Source organism: Pteropus medius, unplaced genomic scaffold (genome assembly GCF_902729225.1).
Source record: "Pteropus medius unplaced genomic scaffold, Ma_sr-lr_union100, whole genome shotgun sequence".
NCBI lineage: Eukaryota > Metazoa > Chordata > Mammalia > Chiroptera > Pteropodidae > Pteropus > Pteropus medius.
This window is the reverse complement of record NW_024346062.1, coordinates 1,578,171-1,605,476: the sequence shown is the minus strand read 5'-3', so window position 1 is coordinate 1,605,476 and position 27,306 is coordinate 1,578,171. Positions and strand designations below refer to the sequence as shown.

Below are 27,306 nucleotides of genomic sequence, written 5' to 3'. Positions count from 1 at the left end.
TTCAGAATTGAAAGGTTGATTCATATTAAGCAAATTTGAAAAAAATGTCTTAAACTCTACAACAGAAAAATTTGAATAGACTCTGATAAAAGCAGCAGTTGCAGAGGGAGTGCAGTATAGTGGTTGTGAACATGGATTCCTGGGTCAGACCATTTGGATTCAAATCCCATTCTATCATTTACTAATTGTGTGACCTCAGGCAAGTTGCCTAGCCTTGTTATACCTCAGTTTCCTCATATCTAAACTACTGTGTTAAAAGCACTATCTCATTTTTTAAAATCCCTGTGAGGATTAAATGAGTTTCTTTCTCTCTCTTTTTCTCTCTTGCTCTTTTGCTCTCACTCTCTCTTGAAAGAAAAGCAAGAGCCTGGAACATAAGTAATAACTGTTTGTTATTATTTCAAAAAATGTTCATAAAATTTTAAATATGCAAACACTATAAAAGGTAAATTATTTTTAATTTTATTAATTGTCACAAATTGATACATTGTTTTGAAGATCAAAGAAGTCAGCACATAGCAAATAACACAAACATAAATCAAAAAACATGAGACCAAGATAGATTTGAACTTTGACTTTTAAAAAGGTCTTCTAAAACTGTGTTTTATTTTAAACAATAAGTATTTCATTGAGCATCTATTTTTATGTCTAGCACAATCCTAAAATACTATAAGGAAACCTATAAGAAGCATATCACATGGTCCTTATCCCCACATAGTTTATAATCTAGCTATTTGTGATTATAAAAACACATTTAAAAATTCTAGGACCTAACAACTTTAAGTAAAATCATCTTTTAAAGTAATCACTTTGAAAGGTTAAACACTTATTTTGATAATCCTGCCATTGCTCAAAACATTTTTTGCATCTTTTCCCTTGGGATTGCCTTTGGAGTCATTAACAAATCATTTAAGAAAAGCAGACTCATTGCTTTAGTTTAGAACGCTGCTCCATCTTTCTCAAGCACCTAGCTTAGTTACCTGAATTAATCACTAGGTTCAGTGCTTAGTGATTTCTGGTTATTTTAAAAATCTCAAATTCACCCTAAAAGACAAGTTTTGCTCTTCTTGATGACCTTCAGAACAATGTACTGCATGCAGTATTACTGGATAGTTAATACCGAGAACAAGGGGCCTTTCTCATCATCTCTCCAACTCCCACAGCATCCAGCTCTGTACTTAACCACCCCATGAGTGTAATACATGTTATGTTGAGTTGACTGAAGGGGCAACAGCACATTAGCTGTTCTGTGGATGGAAATGTAAGGGTGAGCTGAGGATTCAGGTGAGGAAGGAGTCCAGACGGGACTTGAGGGGCATTTCTTTCTGTTCTATTATTTCAGTGTTCTCTTTCACTACTTCTTAGATGTCTGGCTTTGACATCGAAGGACAAAAAGGTCTGCCTGAAGCTGGCAGCAGATTCTCCCAATACTCCCTTGTAGCCCTGTGTTTTAAAAAATATGTAGTTAATTAATTAAAAGATTAATACCTATTTCATAAGTTCTATACATTATATATACATTTTTTCAAATACACATAAGTTATATAGATCACTGGTTTAAAGTAGAACTTCAGTTTCAACATACAGAAAACTATGTCCATATCCATTAATGTCAGGGATCTTTCTCACATGTCTGTTCTCATAACAATCATTAGATTTCATACAACTGTTCAGAAATGACAATGTGTTTGACTTTACATGTTTTTGTGAATTATATTCATTCTGAAATTTCTAGAGAGTCCTTCTAGCTCTACTCAGTATTTTAATGTAATGACAAGTATATGAAGATAGTTTTTTAATGTAATGAGACAAAATATAATTCTTTAAAAAGTAATTAAAAACAGAATACAGATTGTTTTGTCTGTATTTGTTCCTTGTTTTTAGACAAAGAAAGAAGAGCACAAAGATTCCGGGTCAAAGACCTTTGTGTTAAATATATTTTTACAGTTTTTTCCTCTTTACCTATGAAACAGTGAACAAATCGATATTTTGGGATGAGAAAATATTAGAAATGTGGGGAGTATACAGGTTTCTGTGTAATCACAAATGTCTGCAAACTTCAGTATGTTGGGGAGTTCAGGGTAAGGAATGTATGGTTTTATTCTACAGAATAATGTTTTATCTTTAGTGGCTAATGCATTTTAAGGATCCCTAAACAATGATAATTAAAATAAGCCATTTCTCACTTATTTGAAGTATTTTAATCATCACCAAAGTATCCTTTCCTCTCCTTTTAATTATATTTATATTTAGTACTTTTTCTAAGTATGAGCCCTATAAACTCCACCTTCTCTATTAAATATCCATACCTCCCAGAAGAAATGTTTGGCTAAATGGTTTCTTGCCTACTTTTACAATCTAAATAAATTTATATTAGAAAGTCATTCTAGTTCAAAAATGAAGATTGTTCTAATTCTAATGAAATGGATAAAGAAGTACAAAATGGATTACATATATACCAGCACTGAATAGATAAGAGGAGTGTCAACTTGACCTTGATCTTAGAACATTCTCCTACAAGTGGCTCAAGTTTTATAAAATAGGATTCTTTCTCCTTAGTCCATGCTTACCACTTGGTTCTGTAGTGAATAATGTTTAGAATATCATTACTGGGGTACCAGAATATTAGATCGGATATTTTATTTGTGGCATCAAGAGGATAGATATCAAGTGTCAAAGCAAGATAGATACTCTGCAGAAGTTTCAAAGTAGGTAGCCGAATCACAATTATATGATTTCATAAAGGGTAATTACTACATAATATTAATAAAACAAAAAATAGAGTTACAAGACTTCAAAACATAAATGGCAAACATGTTACCTCTGGGACTGGGGCTGATGTCAGGAAGGGAGCAACTTTATTTTTTTTAAATTCTATATTTTCTGAATGTTTTCTTACCATATGAATACATAGTGTTTAAAATAATAAATAAAATGAGATTTGAGGAAATTAGTAATGCTAATTTAAAAATTCCTACCTCGCTCTAATCCAGGGTTTGGTGTGCATGTTTAGGCCACTTCCCCAACTACCATGTTTGTCAGAAGCTGGAGGCCAAAAGCCCCTTTCTGGGGCCAGCTCCTCTGCAATTGCCCTGATGTGGTAGGGCTCAAATCCGCAGCATCCACCAATGTACCTGACCCCCAGGTTGTAGGCCTCTCTGGCATATTTTTGAATGTCCCATCTGGTTGCAACTCTGGGCTCCAGTCCTGTAATACAGTAATTACAACATCTCTGTTACCATCTCTATTTTCAAATGATAGATGCTCTGATGGGTTTTTTTTTTTAATTAATTAAAAAACTGTAAACTTTAGATTATACATTCTTAAGATAGCTCATTTTGGGTTAACACTGAATGTTTTCTTGTCTTATGCAGTCTTTTATTATAAGATTGTACCACAGTTGTTCATCATAGCTGTTTCATTTTGTCACAAGAAATCACAAAGACCTCTACTATGCACCTGAGCTTACCAAAGGGATATTCTGGGAGATCCAAAAACCCTCCTTTGCCACAATCAGGTGTGTGAAAACCCAGGGACTGTACCATCAGGTGTGCTTTCAGCCCTGCAGCCTGGAGGCCTTCCTTCATGAGCTTTATGGTCTTCAAGCTGGTCGTGGGCCCAAATCGGCAGTTCACGCCAATGATCGAAGCTCCTACGTAAAGAAATGAAGAATTTTTACATTTTATTTTTTTACTTGTTTATTTTATATTTTAATAGTTGGAAGGTGCCTTAGAGATTAGCCATCCTCCTCCAACTCTTGCGTTTTACAGATAAGGAAGCTGATTCCAGTTAGTGTTCTTTTATTTCTAAACTGCTCTCACAATATTAAGCAAACTTTGCTAAATTTCATAAACAACAACTGAACTGTTTATCACATTATGAGTCTAAATTACCTGCTTTCACCAGTTTAACAGCACATTCTCCAGGTGTTAGATTACACTCGTCTCCTTCAGGGCCTATGCACATAGTAGCTGCCACAGGTTTACCCGATTCTTTTAAGACTTCCACAGCCCACACAGCTTCTTCAGCATGCTCAAAATACTAAAAGAAATTTCATTTTTTTTCTATTGGTTCAAATATAAATCAGATTTTGAGTGGTAGAATGCAAATGTTGCAAAAGTTATAAAAATTATCCAGTATGTAATATGTGATAAAACTTGCTAAGGAATATGTGTCTATCAGACTGACTAAAGAATATCTTTTTTTAGGAAATGTTTTAATACTTTTAACAATATATAGATTTTCATTCAGATATAATCTGAGAAACACAAAGGTTTTTAAAGTAACTGAGTATTTAAAATCAGAATTTTAAAGGAATAAATATTTTACTGATAAATTTTGGATTTATCTTTTATGGAACTGGAGTAATGCTGAAAAATAATGACTAGTTGGTCAGGCTTTTTACTACTTCAAAGTATTTTCATATTCACTTCTAATTAGATATTGATAAGTGTTCCGTAAAGTAGAAAGGGAAATATGATTATTTCGCCAGATGAGAACATTGAAGCACAGAGTGGGAAGGGATAGCTACTGAGTTTCTTTGTGGATCATGCACAGGACACCTTGTCTGAAAAATTCTTGCTACCATACAAGTGAGAGGGTGTTGGCCTTGACTACAGTGCATTTAAATAAACCTCTGACCATCTACACAGAGGAAATGAGGGCATAGGCAGTCCAATACCCTTGTGAAAGTTAAAGGCTATGCATTCATACTTGTCAAAATAGATTTAACCCTTTCCCTATAACGCTAGGCTTACCTCTGCAATCAAGAAGTCCACATTTTTCCTGGCGAAAACTTCTAGCTGTAGTCGAAAAAGTTTTTTTACTCTAGCTTCATCCTTGCGGTGTTTATATATTGATGTCTGGCAGATTCCTCCTGCTACCAAAGCGTCACCTTTGCTAGCCACTTCTCTGGCGAGGTCACAGGCAGTGGCATTTACATCTTCCCACTGAGGTTAGATAGCAAGAGTTAAGACGATATTTTAAATGTAAAATATAATCAATAGCAAAGGGGGCAATGAGTAAGTAAGATGAGTACAAGTCTCTGGTTTAAACTGCAATTCGAGAAGACCAGCAGAATTGGGCACCATCTCCTCTATTAGCAGTGGGCTTTTATTTCCATTATTGTACTTACCACACTGGATTTTAGCATATTTGTTTGCCTCCCAAACTTGACTGTGAGCCACCCCAGAATCAACTCTATGCCTTTGTATTATCTTTGTATCTCGCATAGAGAATGCACTGTAACAAGCACACAGTACACGTCTGTTGGTTGAATGAGTAAATGAGCATTAACATTTATAAGTATTATAAATTACATTTACAGAATATCTCATAACGCTTCCACACCCTTCACCGTATCCACCTTTCTCAACAACCCTATGCAGTTAACCATAACTTATTTCCACTTGCAGAGAAAACCAATGCCCCATGCAGTTAAGTGTCTTGCACAAAGTCACACAACAAATAGGTAGCAAAGTTGAGCATCCAACCCAATTCTGCTCATGCCTAAGCCAGTGCTGGAGACCACCCTGTCTCCAGATGGACAGGTCAGAAAAGAAGAATGTGAAATGAGAAGGTAAAAAGAGCGTCTATAAAGTGTCAATTCTCTATAAAAAATAGCATAGGAAAATGGCCATGCCCTTCCAATGGCCAATTCTTTACCAGTCCTATCTCTACCCCTCCCCTAGAGAAAAAGACAGAAGAAGCTAATTTATTTAGTATATACATAAATAATTAATTACTTAATAGATATTTTATGTGGAGTTTGTAATATAGTATAGTAACACATCAGGTCAATTCCATAGTTTCCCATCGAGAGGTTATTTTTTTATAGATGATCCCTGCTTCCCCTGCCCCCACTTTGACCTTCAACTGACTGGCAATCCAGTTTACCTTGCTTTCCATGTTTTCTTCATTGGCAGAAAAGGTGAAAGTCTGCATGACATTTGATCCTGCTCTCAAGAATTCCATGTGAAGCTGATGAACTACAAAGTAGTTGTTTTTTAAATTGAAATTAAAAATTAAAAATCACAGTTGCTATCATTTTCACCAGCAGCAGCAATTCACCCACTCACCTCTCTTCCAGTCATACACAATTTCAAACCTAGTACTTGTTTAAAAATTGCAGACTAAAGTCAGCAGAATTCAAGGACAAGACATGGCAGAGTCTATACCAAATCAAGGCTGTTTAGAATAGCCTATATTGTCCTGCTGATGGGTTTCAAGGCCTGGTGAAGTCTCATGGAGAAATTAAGACTTGGTTGGCCAATTGTCCCTTGGTCTTTTGATCTAGAGAGAATTTATTCATTTGCCAGTGTTGTGAAGGACGTCTACTTACAGTCAGCACTGGGGACCCCTCAAAGTAGAATGAGGACAACTGTGTTTATTTCTTCACTCCCTCCCCCTCCCCCAACAGAACCTGGCTGTCTATGCTCTGCCAAGCTGGTGGTTATGGTTAATCATCCTTATCAAGCACATTGTTATAATATAATATGCAAATTAGCCAGAAGAATGAATCTGAAGCAATAATAGTTTTACTATGGTAAGGAAGCTCTTGAAAATCCACAAGGTAAATATTTATGAAATGAATATTAAGATGTATATTTTAGCACTACCTATATATGCAGATGAAAATGTGTGTGTATGGTAGGAGAAGAGGCAGTGAGGGACATTTTCTTCTGTTTGATCAGCCCATGTACTGTCACTGTCTCCACATCTTGGCAATTTTAACAAGTGAAACAGTCATTGGAAAACACACGCTGTTTATTTTTTAAAAATATTCTTTAGGTCAGTTGTAAGCAAAATGTCACCCAGATACTCTTGGGCATGCTGGCACTGACCTGCATTTGGATGTTCTACTACGGCTTCTGGAGTCCAGAGCCCGGCCTTTACGTAGCCCCTCTTCTCCAGAGTTATAAGAAAGCTGCCATCTCCAACACAACCTCCCCACTATTCAGACGTTCCAAAATACCCTGAGAAAAGAAAGAAAAATCACCTAAGACCCCTCTTTTCTTTTGTCCTAAAAGCAGTTTCTAATTCTAGGAAAGGCAGTACTATGTTCTTATAGCTTCAATTCTGTTAAAATCGTCAATGTCTAATAATAGTTCAGAAAGGTTGAGTATATTATATTTCTTCGACAACCCGGGTACTTGTTTTGTGCAGAGTGCTGTGACTATTTTTTCTCTTAACATTTTATCTGAGTCAAAATATAGTGAAAGCAGCGATTCCATAGTTTAGTTTTCCAACATGTTGTGGCAGACATTGCTAGTTGCATAGCTAATTTTCATTTTATCTCCTTTTCTTTGCTGATGTATTTTGTTTGGGCAATGTTCCCAACTTAAAAAATAAATCTCAGGCTACATTGCTGCTGAGGGTAGCCATAGGATACAGTGCTGGCCAATATGACAAAGGTGGAAATCCACTGAAGATTTCTGCAAAAGTTTTGCTTTCCTGATATAGATGCCCACTCCCTTCCATATTGACACTTTTTTTCTTCCTGACTTGAGTGTCGACATGAGCACAGGGGGAATAGCAGTCATCTTGCAGCCATGTCACTGAAAGCCACATGCTAAGGCTAGTGGACTAGAATGACAACCGTAGCCTGTTATCTTTGGACTGCTAGACCTCTTGTTAGGTGAGAAAAATAAACCTTTTTTTGTGTGTGTAAACCATCCAACATAATCCTAATGGACACAGTATTTCATAATTATGCCCTACATTTTCCAGGATGTCCATACACACGTTATCATTTGGTACTCCCAACAACTCTGTGAGCAAGGCAGGGCATTTTACAAGTGAGGAAACTGAGGTTCAGAGAGGCTAAGTGACTTGTCCAAGATCACAGAACTAAGTAAGTAACAAAGCAGACCTCAGATCTTCTAAATTCCTAATCTAGTCTTTTTCTCTTTTACCACCTTTCTATTCAGCCCACACATAACTTGAATAAAAGGTTGTATCCTGAGCAGTTATTCAAGAGTTAGGGTTTCCACTGTCTAAAGCATGCCTCCCTCTGCATGGCTCACTCTCTCGGTTCCTTCAGGTCTTTGGTCAAGTGTCATCTTTCTAGAGATACCTTCCCTGACCACCTTATGACACACTGCAAACACCCCCATGGTGATCCCTATCCCTCGTGGATAGACTGCATTAGGTGAAGATAAAACCTTTTAGTGAAAATACCAGGTCAGTTCATTTCAGTCCTGCCTATAGCTGGATACAGAGCAATGCAAAAATTGGAGAGAAAAGCCTCCAGTTGCCTCCTCTAACCAGTCATATGTGCAGTCCAGAGAAGTACATTAAAAAGGGTTACACTGGAGGCTAAGTACCAGTCTACCATACCCGTACCACCTCCATTGCCCTATGGAGGGAAGTAGAATGGAGCCCAGCTCTGTCAGCTGTGTTAAACATAAACATTGTCTTGACAGAGAGACCTTCTGACTCTGGTTATTTTTCCATATTTCATATCTAAAGATGAATTTTAGCTGAACGTAGAAGAAATTTTAATATTTACCATGATTCTCACCCATCCCTTTATAAAATGCAATTCATCTTTGTTTTGTACTTTTGAAACATAAAAAAAAGACATAAACTTTAAACTTTCATCGAGACCTCTTCACATGCCAGTTACAGCTCTAGGCAAGAGGGATAGACATTGGAATAAGACAAGGTCCCTGCCTTCGAGAAGCTCAAAGTCTGGCCACCCTGAGGAAGGCCAATGAGTCAACAAATTATTATTACATTACAAACACAATGTAATAATGAACGCTGCAGAGGAATATAGACGAGAGAATGAGACATATAGACCTGTATGAAATCTCACCTTGAAAATCTAACATACCTCAGTTAAACATGTTAGGAATCAAATTTAACAGTTCATGTCAAATAATTACAGAGAGAGAAAACATTGGTATATAATTTAGGTGGTATAAGTTAGTATCTCACCTCCCATGTCTAATCTGTCACAGCGTTATATCAAGTATATCTATTCAACACTTCTTATACATATACTCCCATCCTCACTACCTGTGGATTATTGAAATGGTCTTTAGTTCACTCCAGCCCATTCTATTCTATCTTTCATTGCCTGAACTACTCTTATTTGTGATTACCTTCTTCTTTGTGTGCTACTTAAGTCCAAACATCCTCCATTCCTGCATCCATCAGGACACTGCAATGTCTGCTTACTTACTTGTCTCTTGTTTGATTGTAAGTTGTTTGTGGCTAAGGTGACACATCTCGTCTCTTTCTCTACCACCTCCTACAGCACCTAACAAAGAATAAGCCCTTAATAAACTATGCGGAGTTAGCAGACAGACAAGACTATTTTGAAAATGTCATATGTTTCACATATGCTACAAGTTTGGTCTTAAGGAGAAAAAAAAGTGACATTCTTTAACAGAAAATTAGCTAGGGTTTTCAGAAAATTATAATTTTGGCTGTGTTTTCATGATACCAAGCAAAGGTAGGACATTTTCATCTGTTACGTAGACGTTTGTCTAACATTTTAAATTTTGCCAGTTTTCTAAACAGCCATTAGCAAAGTAACTAAGTTGTTAAAATTTGAATTTAGAGCATCTTTTAGCCCCTCCTTCACTGCTATACTTACCACTTCAATTAATTTCTATACCAGTATGATCTAAAGACAACTCTAGAACGACAGAGGACTGTGTAAAATAAAAAACACTGTAAACTAATTTGCAGTACATTGATATTTTCATTCCATCCTCCCTTTTGGCAGCGAATCTGCCTGGGATCTGATAGTGAACTCTGGGAGATAGTTATGCCCCCTTTTTGCATATTATCAGTCTCTAGACCTCTGGATTTGAGATCTGGCTTCAGGGCACCTCTAGTCACACACAGAGGAATCCACCAACTGCAACCTGTGGCAGGAGGCAGCCAGAAATCTAATCTACCTAAAATATCTCCCCAGCTGCCTGAATTGATACTAAGACTGCTCTTTTGGATTACAGAAGCAATTGGAGGTGTCATCTGTGGCAATTCAGTGAAATCTTAGACATTTATATAATTTATAAAGTATTTCTCCCCCCACCCCCAATAGTCTAGTACCCACCTAGCACTATACATAGTTATTACAATATTATTGACTATATTCCCTATGCTGTACTTTTCATTCCTGTGACTATTTTGTAATTACCAATTTGTACTTCTAAATCCCTTCACCTTTTTCACCCAGCCCCCTAGCCCCACTCCTATTTGGCAACTATCAATTTGTTTTTTGTATTTATGAGTCTGTTTCTGTTTTGTTTATTCATTTATTTTGTTCTTTAGATTTTACATATAAGTGAGATCATATAGTATTTGCCTTTCTCTAAGTTATTTCACTTAGTGTAATACCCTCCAGGTTCATCGATGTTGTTGCCAAAAGTAAGATTTCATTCTTTTTTAAGGCCAAGTAATAGTAAATTGTACATATAAGGAAGGTACCACGTCTTCCTTATCCAACATTCTATTGATGGGCACTTACATAGCTTCCATATCTTGACTATTGCAATGAACATAGGGATACATATATCTTTTCAAATTAGTGTTTTGAATTTCTTTAGATAAATACCCAGAAGTGGAATTGCTGGCTCATAAGGTAGTTCTATTTTTAATTTTTTGAGGAATTTCCATACTGTTTTCCATAGTGGCTACACCAATTTGCAATCTTATCAACAGTGCACGAGGGTTCCCTTTTCTCCACCTCCTAACCAACATTTGTTATTTGCTGATTTAATGATGATAGCCATTCTGACTCGTGTGAAGTGACATCTCATCGTGGTTTTAGTTTGCATTTCTCTGATGATAAATGATACTGAAATTCAGTATGGTCAATTAATCTATGACATAGGAGACAAGAAGATACAATTGGGTAAAGATTGTCTATTCAATAAATGGTGTTGGAAAACTGGACAGATAAATGCAAAAAGATGAAACTGGACCACCTTCTTACACCTTATACATGAATAAACTCAAAATGGATTCAAGACTTAAATGTAAGATTTGAAACCATAAAACTCCTAGAAGAAAACATAGGCAATAACTCTCTGACATTGTTCTTAGTAATATTTTTTCTGATATACCTCCTCAGGCAAGGGCAACAAAAGAAAAAATGAACAAATGAGACTATATCAAACTAAAATGTTTTTGCACAGCAAAGGAAACCAACGAAATGAAAAGACAACCTAATGAATGGCAGAAGATATTTGCCAATAATACATCTGATAAGGGGTTAAAATCCAAAATTTATGAAGCACTCATACAACTTTACACCAAAAAAACAAACAATCCAATTTAAAAATGAGCAGAAGACCTAAATGTACTTCTTAAAATGCACCTGTTAGCTGAGAAGAGAGGTGAGGTCAGCTCCTTCCCGCTAACATTTTAACTCCCAGGTACACATTAACATGGATTAGTGTATCATAGCCTGGTGTTGCAAGAGTAGAGGCTAAGAAAAAATTAAACAGATAGCATATTTTTAAAACTTAAAAAAAATGAACTGTAAAAGTGAACATAGTATTACAGAAAGTTTAGAGAAAGAAATCAGCACTTTTCTTTGCTTCTTTATCTTTCTATTATGCTCATTTTCTCCAATGCCCTTATTTTACTTTTATGATCAGTAAAACATATCCAAAATATGGTTTTAAGTTTTTTTAAACCCATATTCTTCATCTTATGTTACTACCACCATTATTGTGTCTTTCTTTACAGCGTATATATAAATATTTTTACATGCATAGTTGGAATCAGTCTGTGATATATCTCCTTTTATACTTAAAATTGCCAAAGCACTTTGCCCGTTTCCAAACTTAGCTTTTTAATTGGCTGCCTAACAACTTTTTAAGTAGATGAACCTTAATTAATTTAGGGAGCCCACTATTGTAGGGCATTTTGGCCATTCCTAACTTTTTAGTATAAATAAGTTAGTGGTGCACATTTCATGTCTATAGTGCCCCATCTATCCTGACCCTCTTTTCTGAATTTTGGGGCACCGATTGGTTGCTTTGAGGGGTCCTGCACATGTCCTGCGTCCAAGTTCATGCCCTTCCTAATTTTGTTTTGTCACCCTTCTTCCTACCACGCACATGCCCAAGGGTAGAAATGGGGAGACAAAGCCATTATAGCTGGCAACCAGATCAGGAAAGCGGGGTGGGGGGAGCGGGGTGCGTGTGTGTGGCTTCTGAGTCCAAGGCTAGACTTCAAATCCCCGCTTAACCCCAAGCAAGCAGGCTGACTCTGTGGGCCTCAGTTTCCTCACCTGTAAAATGGGGACAATTGTGAAGATGAGGAGATAATTGCAAAACGCACTCCAGGCAGTAAATGGTACCTAGGATTGTTCATTACACCAAGGCAGTACTGTCATCCCCCGCTTCGCGATCGGGTAAACTGAGGCTCAGAGCCGCACAGGTGCCTTGCCAAGGCCGCAGATCTGGGCTAGGGGATAAGGTGGGATTTGAACTCCCGGCTCTGGGAGCTCCGCAGCCGGGAGGGCTGACTGAGAACCTAGAAGGCTCCGGGAAACTCACCTTCTTGGCCCCGGGGCCTCCAGCTGGTACCATGATGCTGCAGCTTTGCGGGCGCCGGGTCGGGTCGCTGGGAGCGCGTCTGTCCAGGAGCCCGCCCTTCAACTGGGGGAGGATCCCCTGCCGCCCCGCGTCCCTGCCGCCCTGCCTCCCCGCCGCCCCGCGGTCCCAGGATGTCCGCTGGCCTGAGAGCCGGTGCCCGCGCCCTCAGCCTCCGCCTCGCCATGCTCCGCCGGGGCGCGCAGCGACTGCGGGGCTTTCCACTGCCCAGCTTCCCCGGCTGTCCACGCTCCGTCTGTGGCCGCGAAGGGTGAGTGGGGGCCCGGCCTGACCAGAGGCCTGAGTCCTGGAGGCCCCAAGGAGTGTGGGGCGGGCGGGTTAAGGCAGACTTTGGGGTTGGCGGCTCTTCGGCCTCTAAAAAATGGGCATTTGGATTTCTTCTTGATTTATCTGTTTTCTTTTCCATATGCAACCGTACAAAGTGAAACAGTATCAAAGGGTTCCTGGTGCAAAGTCTCTCCTACTCCAATCCCCTTCCCCAGTCAACTGTATAGTAACTTCTGTATCTGTTCAGAGATGGTCTATGTGTCGGCAAACACAAGTGTATATATATATATTCTACTTTGGCTTATTTACACATCGATTTTCACAATGTCTTGAAGAAGCTCACGATCCAGCTAAGGTGACAGTCATGCACATAAATACATTACCACTAAACAATATAATTAAAGAAACATGTAAACAGCAAGAGAAAGTTAAGTGAAAGAAAGTTAAGTGAAAGAAAGTTAAGAATATTTTACCCTATCTGGCTCTCTTCATTCTGGATAACAGTAGAGAGATGAGGTGATCCAAGATTTATGGATATTAAACTTCATGACAATTATGTTTTTTGTGGAATATAAAATGATTATAAGTGTGTTCTTTAAGTAGACTGAGAAAAATTATTCTCTACATTCTTTGAAAAGAAAAAGACCTCATCTGTTTAATTCTTTAGCTAAATTAGTTATCTCTGATGAACCAGAATAATATGGAATGGGGTTCAAATGCCTCCACCCCCTCCCCCAACCAGGTTGTCTAAGTCAGGCTATAGATGCCTTAAAAAAAACAAAGAAACAACAACAAAACTATAGCTACCATAGCCTAGTAAAGGTACCATTAAAAACAAATTGTCTTCCAGAGAGAACAACCCACCTTTATCTGCAGAAACAAGATGGAAAGACCAGGCAGAAACAGTGATAATTGGAGGCGGCTGCATTGGTGTGAGTCTGGCTTATCACCTAGCCAAAGCGGGCATGAAAGATGTGGTCCTCCTGGAGAAATCAGAGCTCACTGCTGGATCTACCTGGCACGCAGTAAGGAAAGCACTCCAAAACTCTCATATGCACGAGTTGTGCACTAGTGGAATCAGTTTCCCTCCCATTCTCAGTTCCCCATTGTAAGCTCTTTAGAGTGAGCTCTCTTTCAACAGTGTTAAAAAGTACAGTTCCACTGTGGTTGGTGTACTTCCAGGTAGTGGTCAACATTTATGATGTCTTTATCTTGAACATACAGCTTCTGGATTCAGATCCTGGCTCTGTTGTTTTCTATCCACATGACTTATGGTTAATTGCTTAAGTTTCCATTTCCTGACGTGTAAAGTGGGAGTATTAATAGTACCGACCTGCTAGGATTGTGATGAAGATTGAGTTAATATGTGTAAAGTTATTAAACACATGATAGCTGTTTAGTAAATTTAGCTTTTGTGGTCCTTTACATTTATTTGTTTATTTATCATTTTAATTTTGTGCTGTAAGACAACTCGGCTGTATGAAAACGTAACTATAAGGACTGAGAACTTGTGAGAGAGGCCAAAGCAGCTGATCCTCCCTGAGTGCAAATTTGGGGGGAACCTTCACAGGGACACTTGTATTTTGTTTTACCAGTTCCCCCTCATCTTGTTTCTTCCTGCCTGGAGAGAGGGGTTCAGGAAGCCATCAACACTCCTGACTCTTCTCCCTACCCTGAACTAGACTTTCTATGTAGGCTTTTTGCTATCATGTAAAAGAAAGCCTGCATTTCTCTTAGAGCTCTCCTATATCTTCTTCTTGATATTCAGGCACTCTTTCAACAAATATTTACTAAAAGCCTATATTGTGTCAAGCCAGCACTGTTCTAGGAGATAAGGACACAGCAGTGAACAAAACAAAGTCTCTGCCCTCATGGAGCCATATTCTGGTAGGGCAGACAGAAAGCACACAAGTAGTGTTTGAGAGTAATCAGTGCCATGAAGAAGAGGAAATCGGGGGTAAAAGGATGAGGAATGATGGAGGCGGAGGAGTCAGGAGGCCCATTCAAAGAGCATGTAGTCAGAGGGAAATTTAGGCAAGTGAAAATATCCTAAGAGGGAGGGCTTACATCCTTTTTACACTTTTGTGTTGTTAAGGAGGATGTTCTCTTTAATATTTTAATTACTTATTTTCTCATTTATACTTGATTGGTTCGATGGGGCCTGCATTTTAGAATAGAGTACTGGATTCCCTGCATTTTTACTTTTTAGACATCCGAAGAATTAAAAAAAAAAAAAGCAACATACCCTTGACCTATTCTTTTAAAAAAAGTGAGCAAAGTTTTAAAAATATTTTAACATATAATCTTGTTAAATGTTAACTGTGCAAAACAATTTTCCCTTAAGCAAAGAGATACCAGAGTGAGTGGAAAAGACATTATCCTGGTTTGTGAACAAAGTATTATGCAACCTGTGGTTTACAAAATGAGATTCATGCCGTGTGAGCTCAAGATGGAGTCAGACATCAGAAGCCAGGTTATTTGGCCCCCAAGGAATAAAGAAAACAGAGAAAAGGGGCTCTAAGAACCTGATTCTAGGACATTTTGTAAGTCAAGGGGGCCTCTGTCTGAAGAGCAACATGAAAAACTCTCATGTATCAGGAATTTTTAACTCAGAAATGTGTGGAGCAGATATGAGAATGTGGAAGATTGGGAAGGCAGCTAAAAAAATTAAGGCATTCTCACTGAAGTATGACATGTGCTCAAGGTTCAATGTGCCTGGAGAGGGCCGGAATCGATGTTTAGGGAGGAAGGCACAGTTTGCATCATGAATATTGAAAATGGAGTGATAAATCCAAAAATCTTGAGGGTTTCCTATATTTTAAGGAACCTGCTTTGTCAGCACCTGATATTACTACTAATATGGAGCTTTTCTTGTGGGATGGAGGGAAGAGGGAAAGACTGAGTGAGAAGCAGTTTTGGAGCAACCTCCACAAGAGGCTGCCCCTGGAAAAGATAAGAAAGTGGATGTTTTGGAGGGTGGAGGAACTAAAGAGGCAAGATGACCCATTTAAAGTATAGGAAGACAATATCAGAACTTTCTATTTATATTTGTCTAAAAATATAAGGAAAAAATTAAGCCTTACTAGTCTTTATAAACAGCCCTCACTTTTGATACAGGTGACTATCTTCAGTCTATCATGACTTTGCAGATCACATGCCGTAGGATATCATCGTTGTGACTAATTTTATAGAAACAAGGCTTTAAATAATATAATTTGTGATAAAAGAAAGAGAGAATAACCTTGAGAATGCTGTACTACACAGAGGTTTGTTGACTAGCTCATGACAATAATTAAAAGAGTTGTGAAACTTAAAGTTTTTCTTTTACAAACTGTCCCAAATTTGGTGACCTTTGTGGTAATGGAAATAGTTGCCAGTCATTTCTACATAGCAGATACTTATTAAAAAATATATATATATATATGCAGTCTATCCTTTCAAAGTAAAAGTAATGTTACCATAAGTGAGAAATAACTACTTTTTTGCAAAATGGTCCTGTTCGGAAAAGAGCATTTTGAAAAAGGATGTTTGGAAATGTTGGCATTATTATTAGATTTTTCTGGCCAAAATGACATATGTCGCCTAGAAAAGCTGTCATATATGCAAAAGGTAACTTAAAAATTTCTATTTATTTATGTATGTATGTATGTATGTATGTATGTATGTATGTATGTATTTATTTATTTCATAGTGACGTTGGTTAACAAAGTCCAATAAGTTTCAGCTGTACATTTTAACAGTAAGGCATATATTTATTTACACTGTGTGTTCACCTCCCATAGTTAGATTTCTTTCTGTCACCACATATTTGACCTCAAAAGGTAAATTTTTTAACCCATCAAAAATTTTTCCAAATGAGGATTTTCAGTTGGATTTGTACCCATTTATTTAAAATAAAAATGCAATACCTTCTAATTAGCACGTAACAATAAATGATAAACAAGAGAACATGAAACATTAATAGTCAGATTTCGACGAAAACCGTTGTATAGGTGGTGATTGGGATGGAGGAAGTCGTGTCAAGAATCAGAGAGTACAGCCAAGAGAGTGCGCTTCTTTTCCTTAGGTCTTTGTATAAAAGATAGGTGGCTTGTTCAGTTATCACAGCCATTTGAACCAGTCTCAAAATAATACAAACCTAGAATTAGGCCTTCAAATGGCTGTTTTACCACAATTAATCCAATACATATGTTTTAGTAATAAAGTATGTTAATCACACAGCCCTTGCTAAAATATTAAGAAGCTTAATATTCCAAAGCTTTTCTACACAATAAACAAAATAAAAATTATTTAAAATATTTAATTCATTTCAAATTGTTTTGTGTGTTTTATGACTTCTGTTAATATAGAAATACACATCTATATCATGTAAAAATAAGGAAATACACCTACTTTAGTGGATATGCTCAAACTTTTTAATTGGATGTGAGTAGATGGATAAAAGATTTGGAGCCACTGGGATATAGGATGGCTTGAGGTCAGTCACTGGGCTTTTTGAGGCTGTAGAGGCTCATGAATGAAGGAAAAGGATTATTAAAGAGTTAAGGAGAGGATCACAGCTCAATTGATGATTTTTCTAACTCCATCATTCCTGTCATTAACTCATTAATTTATTATTAATTGTCAGTCTACTATAAGGAAAAGCTTTCCCTTCTTTTATTTATATCAATAAGGATTCATAAATTTTTATTTTATTCAAAGGGCTGTAATTCCTGGTGATTATTTATGTCTCTGTTTCATCTTTCCTCTTTTATCTTCTCTCTCAACTTTAATTATTTTTTCTTCAAATCAAAGGTAAGCCCCTCCTTGTCCCCCTTGAAGATGTCTGTGACCCTTGTAGCATCTTCTCTTCTTTTTGTTCTTATGTCTTTATATGCTCTGGCACTTAATCATATGCTCTTGATTTCATTGTTTCATGTATTAAAGTTTCATGACCTCAATCAGACCATAAAATCTTGAAGGATAAGAATAATGTTTTCTCCTTCTTCAAACTAGCCATTCAATATAGTCTTGATGAAGCCCAGAACAGAAAAACACTGTACCCTTCTTACAACACATGCTATAAGACTGGCTCATAAATTAACAATAAAAACCATGTAAGAAAATGGCCAACAAATACTTGAAAAAATGGTCAACATCATTAGCTATTAAGGAAATGCAAATCAAAACCACAATGAGATACCACTTCACACCTGTTAGAATAGCTATAATCAACAGGACAAGTAATAACAAATGTTGGAGAGGATGCGTAGAAAAAAGAACCCTCATACACTGCTGGTGGGACTGCAATTGGTACAGCCACTATGGAAAACAGTATGGAGGTTCCTCAAAAAACTAAGAATCAATCTACCCTATGATCCAGCAATCCCTCTACTGGATATTTACCCCAAAGAATTGAAAACTTGTATCCAAAAAGATATTTGCACACCGATGTTCATAGTAGCATTATTCACAGTGGCCAGGACATGGAAGCAACCAAAATGTCCTACGAAAGATGATTGGCTAAAGAAGCTGTGGTACATATATACAATGGAATATTACTCAGCCATAAGAAGAGATGAAATACTGCCATTTGTGACAACGTGGATGGATCTCGAGATAATCATGCTAAGCAAAATAGGCCAGGCAGAAAAAGTTGAAAATCATATGATATCACTTATATGTGGGATATAAACCTAAAAGCAACAAATGAACAGGACAAACAAACAAACTCATGGACATGGACTATAGACTAGTAGTCTCCAGAGGGTAGGGGGTAGGGGAGATGGGGGAGGTAGGCAGAGTAAAGCAGGTCAAATATGTGGTGATAGAAAGAAATCTAACTATGGGAGGTGAATACTCAGTGTAAATATGTATATGCTTTACTGATAAATGTATAGCTGAAACTTACAGGATTTCATTAACCAATGTCACCATAAAAATAAATAAATTAATTAATTAAAAAAACATGTAAGGTATTATATTCAAATAACTTACAATAAAAGCACATATATGGTTGAACCCAAATTTTCAACACAAATTAAAAGACAATAGTCAGTGGCTAAAAAATACATAAGATACAAAAAATAAATAATACAATTTTATAGCTGGCAAAAAATTAAGCCCCAACAGTATGAATTGTTCAGTGGAAATAAGTATACTATTTCAGTGTGGGAGACTAACTTTCCTTGACCAGGAATTCCTAGAAAAACTTGTTTCCTAAACAAAGGACACTGGGCTAAAGGTTTTGAATAACAGTTTTGCAAGAACTGTAATCCATGTGACTCAGATGAAAGATCATTAACTCATTCTATGAATATAGTTTTCTGGAGTGAGGAAGAAGAAGATCGATGCAGTATAGATAGTATATAACTTTCTGGTGGTCAGGCTTAACCTAGTTTAAGATTAGAGGATCTTGAGGCGTGAATGGTGAACAGCACCCTAGGCTAGTGCTCATGAATATCAATCTTCTTAACTGTCAGGGGATATATGGAAGACAAAATTGAGTTCTCAGATACCTGAAAGCCAGGGGTTCTCTATTATTGAGCTAGAAAAGTTCATATGCACACTAGATACCAAGCTTATAAAGAATGTAGTGTTCGACTGAAGGTTAAGGGGACTGACTTGTAGTTCCATTGTAATGAGGCTGTACTATGAGAGGACCTATAAGCTGGACTGGGACTTTTCTCAAAAAAAAGGTAGGTGTGCATAAGTCCAAATGCTTGAACAAATTCTTGATAGAAACCTGAGGATTTTGGTCCATAAAGGATGATTAATGAACTTTAAATGGGGTGCTTTTGAGATCAGGAGAACCAAATGCCCACCACTACCATAGAAGAACCTTATAAATACTCCTAAACAGTTTTTTGACTAGATTGTGTTCTGATGAACTTTCCCAGCTAAATTAGCTGCAAAACGGGGCCCAGAGAACTTGCTTCATAGAATTGTTTAGAATTCTTTATCTGGATACTACATTGCATCTGCCAGAGTTGATCAAAAGAGTTTTGGTATAGTAACATTTAGATACTTTTTCCTGAGAGTAATTATTCAGTATTTATTCAGCAAATATTTGTGGGGTACAACCTATGTGCTCCTAAAAGAGGTTAAGCTATGGCAAAGGTCAGTTCATCAATTCACCAGGCTCAATTCCCAGGAATTTTCTAATTCTTTAATTTCAGAAATTTCAGGAAATGGAACAGGAAGGCTGCTCCATTCAAGGGACTGGTGGGGATTGTGTCAAGGAAAACTCTTTGCTAGTCCATAGTCTTTCTCCTTAAGGGAACACATGTAACTTGCTGGTTTGAGTCCACGTTTTATGCCATCCCCTATATTCTTCCTAATAGCATACATTCCTAAACTTCCCATCTAAAGCATCCCGTTTCTGAATCTGAAAACGACACTTTCCCTAATAACTTTCAAAGAGTGAGTATGTATGTATGTATGTATGTATGTATGTATGCATGTATATCCATATATTATTCATATATATGTATTATTCATATATATATATGTGTGTTGGCTGGCTCTCACATTACTTATATGGTTCAAATGATTCTTATAACTTTGCCACGAACCTTATGCTCTGGTGTGCTCATATTGGTGCTGATATGTTCTCATCCCAAAGGACCATCTTGGCTAGATCTTTTCAGTTTCTTGCCTGTAGTAAATTCCTGCTTAATAGATAAGCTAGCAACATTTTTAAAGTGTTAATTTTTTTTTCAGTATTTCCTTTCCTCTCCACTTTTAAGGCAGGTTTAACAACTTACTTTCATCCTGGAATAAACTTGAAGAAAATACATTATGATAGCATCAAACTTTATGAGAAACTGGAAGAAGAAACTGGACAGGTAAATGCATTTAACTTGAAATTGTCTTTTAGGTCAGTTTCTGTATATAAGATCTCTGAAGGATTTGATATCATTGTGTATAGCTGTGTATAGTGACATCAATGGCACGTTTAATGTGGTAGAGAAATCCGATGAGAGTTTAAGATGAGAACCTCTAAAGTTTACTCTAGGATCAATTTAATTTCTTGAAGTGTGTTACCCATGTAATTATCTGCTCTTTTAAAATTTTTTTTTAAATGAAGGAGGAATAAAAAGCAACAGTTTTCAAAAATATCTTTAGGCAGTTATCATATCTAGAAACTAAGAAATCACAAAGGATCTGACAACTATGTGTACCAGATTGTCACACGATTTTGAAAAGTACTTCACTAAAAGCCTCTCACTTTTATTTTTATCTATTCTCATACTTATTAGTACTCTCAAAATAAATTAGCAGGTAAAGAATATCCATAGGAGGTGGCTTCATAGTATAGTGGTTAGCATGTCTGCCTTACACACAGAAGGTCCTGGGTTTGCACTCTAGGTGGAGCCACTGACCATACCCCCGGGGGGCACCTGGGCTCCCTGGCCCCAGGGAGTGCCTGGCGGGGGATGGGGGGAAAAGACGCCCCACCTTCAGAAATCCAGTCCTTAAAGGGAAACGGCAACATCCACAGGGTCAGAGGTGGAAGTTAGGGGAGAGGGGATGGGGGGAGGAGGAGGGGGAGAGAATTAAAGAGGTGGGGGAAAAAGACTATCCATAGGCTAAGACTAAAGTCAGCTTAAATTGTTCTTGCCATTTCCTTTGCTTAAAACCATCACATGGCTTCTCACAGTCTACAGGACAAAAGCGAGACAAGGAGGACCTTCATCAGCTGAGCCCTGCCTGCCTTTCCAACATTTTCACTTGCCACTCTTTGCTACACTCACATTCTTCAGCTATTCTTAATTACTTATCGTTCTGGAATGTGCTGTCCTCTCTCTCTGAAACAACATTCCCTCTGGTCCCCATTTCAGCATTCACTCCCACCTTTCCTGGGGGTCATTCCCTTTGACAAGCTGGCCTTGACTTTGCCCACTCATCAGTCAGACCAAGCTGAGGGCACATCTCTTGGTCCTAAGAACCTTTGTGCACACTCCTCTTACAACATGAGTCTCTCTCTATGGTGGTTGTTGCTTTATTGGTTGGTCTTCCCTCCAGATTGTGAATGACCTCTTTTATTTCTGTAACCCAGGGCTTAGCCAAATGCCTGGCTAACTGAAGAACTTCAATACATGTCAAATGAATGTTTATTTCAATTTACACTTAATCTCATCACTGCAACATTCTGATTCTTCAGATTCCTTCCTCAAATCCTTTATTTTTCTCTTTTTCACATAATTTTCTTGCACTCTGTATATTAACACTATCCCATGTTATAATTATGCATTTAGCTGTCTGCCTTCACCTGTCGACGCTGTAAGCTGCATCCAAGCCAGGTCTTCACCTCTCTTGTTCACAACAGCATCTCTGAAGCTTAGAACCTGGCACAGAACAGGCACTTAGTAAATGGCTGCTGAATGAATGTCTTTCTGTAAGCTGTAAATATGTTTTTATAGTTATCTTTTTCACTGCATAGTAAATCTCTTTTCTTATGTACCCATATTGTCATTGTGCTGGAGAAGAACCGTGTTCAAGCACCAAATAATGATTTATCTATGTGTTTTAATTGGCATTCTTGTCACAGGTGGTTGGATTCCATCAGCCAGGAAGCATCAGAATTGCTACAACTTCGATAAGGGTAGATGAATTTAAATATCAAATGACTCGGACTGGCTGGCATGCAACAGAGCAGTATATTATTGAACCTGAAAAAATTCAAGAGATGTTCCCTTTACTCAACATGAATAAGGTACTTACTTTAAGGGCATTTTCACCATTTGTTGGTGAAAACGTTATTTTAAAATGTTGATTAAACAAAACTTTGTGTACACATTTTGAATAGCAAAATCATTTGATTAATGCTGGAATTTGGGTAAATTGCAAGGAGGGCTATTATGTATGCTAAATGAAATATGAAATGATAAAAAAATCTTTTTATTTTTTGACGTATGACAACTGAGGAAACATTTTGAATACCTTTCTATTACTGTGTCTCCCAGATCTAGAGATTTTTTTTTTTAATAAATAAACCTATTTGAGAACTACAAAGAAAATAATCTGGTATGATAAATATGTACATAAAAGACTATTATTAAAATTTTTTACAAAATTAAATGTAGAAATACTATACTATATTGCTACACAAATATCACCTAGCTTATAGCTGTATTTTCCTGACAGGCTGTATACCAGGTATTGATCTAATTTTAACCAAATTTGGCTGAGAGAATCCACTTGGGAACTTAGTGTCTCTTTTTGCTGGGTGATAATTCAATATGCATAATACTAACAATGACTAACATTATACTGCATAACACTACAGCACATATTTATGTACCAGGTGCTATGCTAAGCCCTTTATATGCATAATCTCATGTAATCACAAAAAAAACATATAAAGTATATATTATATAAACAGGAAACTGCAGCTTGGAGAGTTTACATAATGGGCCCAAGCTGATCCAGCTAGAGAGAACTGGAGCAGAGATTTGAACCCAGGCTCTCTGACTCCTTTACATGTACTTCCTAAGGGTACCAGGTAGGTCTGTTCAGGAAAACAGGTTTATGTTTCTCCCTGGTAACTACTGCAGTGTCTCTGATCTCTGAGGGTTTCTATCATTGATCTAGGAGCCTGGTTTATTTGCCCTTGTGAGTCTTTACAGGCTGCTGGTACTCCCTTGTCTATAGTTTTATGTTACGCCAGTATGATGGCAGATGGGTGTCACATTACATTGTTTGCACTGAAACTCTGTTGTTGTAGTGAGGATATGCTTATATTCTGTTTCTGTGTCAGTCTTGGAACGCTTTCCTGGAAGTTCTCACCATCATAGACTTTTCTCCAGGGCATTAGGCAATGGAAACACGTGAGAAGAGTATTCTTTGGCTCTGGGGCAGGATGTCAAATCAAATAGATATAGGATCACTGTAACGACGCTATGTTCATTATAAAACATCAAAGTGACATTTGGAAGGCTATAGTAATATGAATTCCATTAAAACTGAAAGTCCCTTGCACTAAACCTAAAATAAGAAATTGGATTAGTAAACAAAAACTTCTCACAAAGAAAAAGCCCAGGCCCAGATGGTTACACTGGTGAACTCTGCCAGAATTTTAAAGAAGAATTAATACTAATCCTTCACAATCTCTTCCAAGAAATAGAAGAGAAGTGAACTCTTCTCAACTCACCTGTGAGGCCAGTATTGCTGTGATATCAAAATCAGACAGAGACATCACAATAAAAGAAAGATCGATATCCCTTATGAATATTGATGCAAAAATCCCCAGCAAAATACTAGCAAACTGGATTCATCAATGTATAAAAGGATTTGCACCATGACCAAATGGAATTTATCCCAGGAATATTGGTTTAACCTCTGAAAATCAATCAGTATAATACACCACATGAATAGAATAAAAAACAAAAACAGCTGATCATCTCAATAGATGCAGAAAAAAAGTTGACGAAAGCTCCCTGCTCATTCTTGGTACTCAATACATTTTCGTTGAATGGCTAAGACCTAATGATACTACTTCACATGTTCATTCATTGTTTCATCTGCGTTTCGTTCTTCTTTGTTTCCACTACAAGCCCTAGCACACAATAGGTATTCAAGAATTAGTTGTTGAATGACTGAATCAAGTACACATTTTCCTGACACCAGATATGTGAATTAACATGTGAATTTATTAGCACTATAAATAATTAAATATAAACAACTGATCAGTTAGTACTAGATTTGACTACAAATGTCAGAAACCAAAATAATGCTTAAACAAGATACAAGTTTACTTCTCTTTCATTTAGACAGTCCGGACTTGAATGGTAACTCTTTCAGTAGAGACTTCAGGAACTCAGTCACCTTCCAAGTCATTGTTCTGTCTTCCTAGAGTGTGACTCTTATGTTCTCATTCTAAGATGGCAACTAGAGCTCCAGCTATCATGTCTGCATTCCTGACAGCAGGATGGAGGAAGAGACAAAGAAGAAGGGACGAAGAGCATAATAAGCCAGTAGTCTTTTCATAATGGTTTGTCAAGCTGCCATGTGACACTTTCATTTGCATTTTACTGACCAGAGCTTTGTAACAGTTTTATCTATCAGTTGGGACTGATAGCTGACAACAATTGGAAACTCTTTGTTCTTAGTGGCCATGTGTCTAAATAAACATTCAGTTTCCATTGCTATGGGGGCAGGGAGAATGGATATTGGAGACAATTGCAAGGCTCTATTAAATAGCCTGTCTACTTAACTCTCAGTGTGAGTCTTGCCTAAGTCTGAGCTTTGATACAGGAAAAAGAAGTGCAGACAATCTGATTCCCCAATGCACTTTTAAAGTACAGTTTTATTAAACATTTGCTGGTAAGATATGGTTACAGTGAGTAATACGTGCATATTTGTTTGCATATTGGCTCTTTTACCATCGATTTAGATTTTAGCTGGACTGTATAATCCTGGAGATGGTCACATTGATCCTTACTCTCTAACTATGGCCCTGGCTGCCGGGGCTAGAAAATATGGTGCCCTTTTAAAATATCCTGCCCCGGTGACTTCTCTGAAACCCAGGTCAGATGGAACATGGGATGTTGAAACACCACAGGGATCTATGAAAGCAAATAGAATTGTGAATGCTGCAGGTAAGTGTCATATCTTTTTCTTTTTTTTTTTTTAATTAGTGGGGTTTTTCAAGTGGCAAAGAAAGAAGATATCACACCATAAAGTAATGTTTTATATTATGAATATTGTTATGAAACACTGTCACGCTCCCAAGGCGAACATCATGTCTGTTTCTAAGCTACAAAGCCCTCTTTCCATCCCTTTGCTCTTAGTGTGTGAGGTACCACTATGTCCTTGGTTTATCTATAGAAAGTTGGCATTCTTCTCTGTGCTCCGTTTTATTCAGCTCAGATCATGTTTTGCCAAATTATGCTTCCTTTTCTTTCCTATGTTCACTCGTTCCCTACACTAGTAATTAAATTCTAGTGTTCCAATTCATGAGCATCTTTGTTCTCAGTTTGCTCTTTTAGGGCAGATTTAATCATTTGTGTTCTCCGTCATCTATTTCTGATTACTTGACTCTAGTCAAAAAACTTTCAATCCTTTCCTTTCACAGCATTATTAAACATACTTCATAATCTTTTCTCAGGTTACTCTATTACAATTTAGACTCAGAACCGTGAAGCCAAAAGGGATATTTGAGATAATCTAACAACTTATTCATTTTCCATTTATGAAAATCAAGGTCCAGAAAGGTCATGCTACTCGGCAAAGTAACACAATTATGTCAGAGCCAGGACTTGGACTTGCGTCTTTTGATTCTTGAGTTAATAGGTCATTTGCTTGTGAAGTCATTTTCAATCATCATACACACAAAAATAAATTCTTGTGCAAATGAAAATACTTATGCAGTCTAAACTGGGCTAATACTTTATATTTACCTATTATTCATAATGGTTAATTTAAAACCTAAAATAAGCATGAGGCAGTAACTGATTTTCTTGTTGTCTACTCTTTGAGTCAGTGCTTAAATTATACAATAAAAACAATCTATATTATTTTCAGATCAAATGCTATGCCATGAGGACATGCTAGAAACATGGACCCTTAAGATTCTTTCCTCTAAATTGTAACTACAATTGATGTTATTTATTTTAAACAAAACACTTTTAGTGGTTCTAGAAGAAGTTATATTTTCAATATTTAAGAGTTTAAATTAGTATTTCTGAATCTTTCTAACCTATTCCCCCATTTGAAAAGTGTAAAACTCTCATGACTTCTTTGACATCATTTGAAATTCAAAATACAGTAATAGAAAATGACTTGCTGGGAAAAAAAAGAGCAAAAGAATAAATATTGCTTTCTTTCTGAACTTTCTTTTTTGATCCTTCCTCTACCCCCCACTCATACCCCCACAATCCCCATCTGATATCCCTACCCCTTGCTGTCATTGGGTATCACTGATCTAAATTCTGCTAGAATATCTAAGACCATGAAATCACTGACACCTTATTTACCAGGTAGCAAAGATTCTTTGTAATTGTACATCTTTCTTTATGAGCTTACGAATTCAGCCCCTAGAACCTTTTACTGTTTTCATAGTGATAGCAAATACTGAACAAACATACTTTGACTTCCATATCAGCACCCATGGCAGACATTGCTAATTGATCACAGATGAGCTTGGACAAACCCCATCATTTTTCTCAACACAGTGCTTCAGGCAGCCGTACACTCCCAACTGATATTTTGAGGAAGCATGTAGAAGACCTTAATTTAGCACAGTTATTTATTGTTTCCCTAAAATGGATAAAAAATTTTTGCATCATCCATTACCATTGTAATAATTTTTTCCTCTAAATAACAAACTGTGAGGAATAAAGAATCACTAAAGAGAAAGAATTCTTTCCAAAGAGATCTGACATATTTTATGCAGCTGTGAAATCTTTTGGGGCAATCAGGGCGAGGGAGGGCAATGGCAGGAGGTGCTAGAAAACACTTCTGGTGCTGTCCTGGG

General features: G+C 37.1%; 2 protein-coding genes across 2 annotated transcripts in view; one reads left to right on the top strand and one right to left on the bottom strand.

The window, feature by feature from the left end:
* Positions 1 to 469: 469 nt before the first annotated feature.
* Positions 470 to 12,572, bottom strand: BHMT2 (betaine--homocysteine S-methyltransferase 2). The gene is given in 9 exon segments (XM_039874898.1): positions 470 to 1,443; positions 2,979 to 3,207; positions 3,470 to 3,652; positions 3,894 to 4,041; positions 4,758 to 4,949; positions 5,896 to 5,987; positions 6,843 to 6,938; positions 6,941 to 6,974; positions 12,525 to 12,572. Coding segments are annotated over 9 exon segments (1,089 nt in total). The 5' UTR covers positions 12,558 to 12,572; the 3' UTR covers positions 470 to 1,361.
* An 81-nt stretch (positions 12,573 to 12,653) lies between these two features.
* Positions 12,654 to 27,306, top strand: part of DMGDH (dimethylglycine dehydrogenase) — a 57,153-nt gene continuing 42,500 nt past the window's right edge. Inside the window, exons 1-5 of the mRNA XM_039874896.1 lie at positions 12,654 to 12,831; positions 13,699 to 13,873; positions 20,576 to 20,674; positions 22,381 to 22,545; positions 25,225 to 25,429. Coding sequence (XP_039730830.1) covers positions 12,695 to 12,831; positions 13,699 to 13,873; positions 20,576 to 20,674; positions 22,381 to 22,545; positions 25,225 to 25,429 — 781 coding nt within the window. The 5' untranslated portion in view covers positions 12,654 to 12,694. The remainder of the gene's footprint in view (positions 12,832 to 13,698; positions 13,874 to 20,575; positions 20,675 to 22,380; positions 22,546 to 25,224; positions 25,430 to 27,306) is intronic.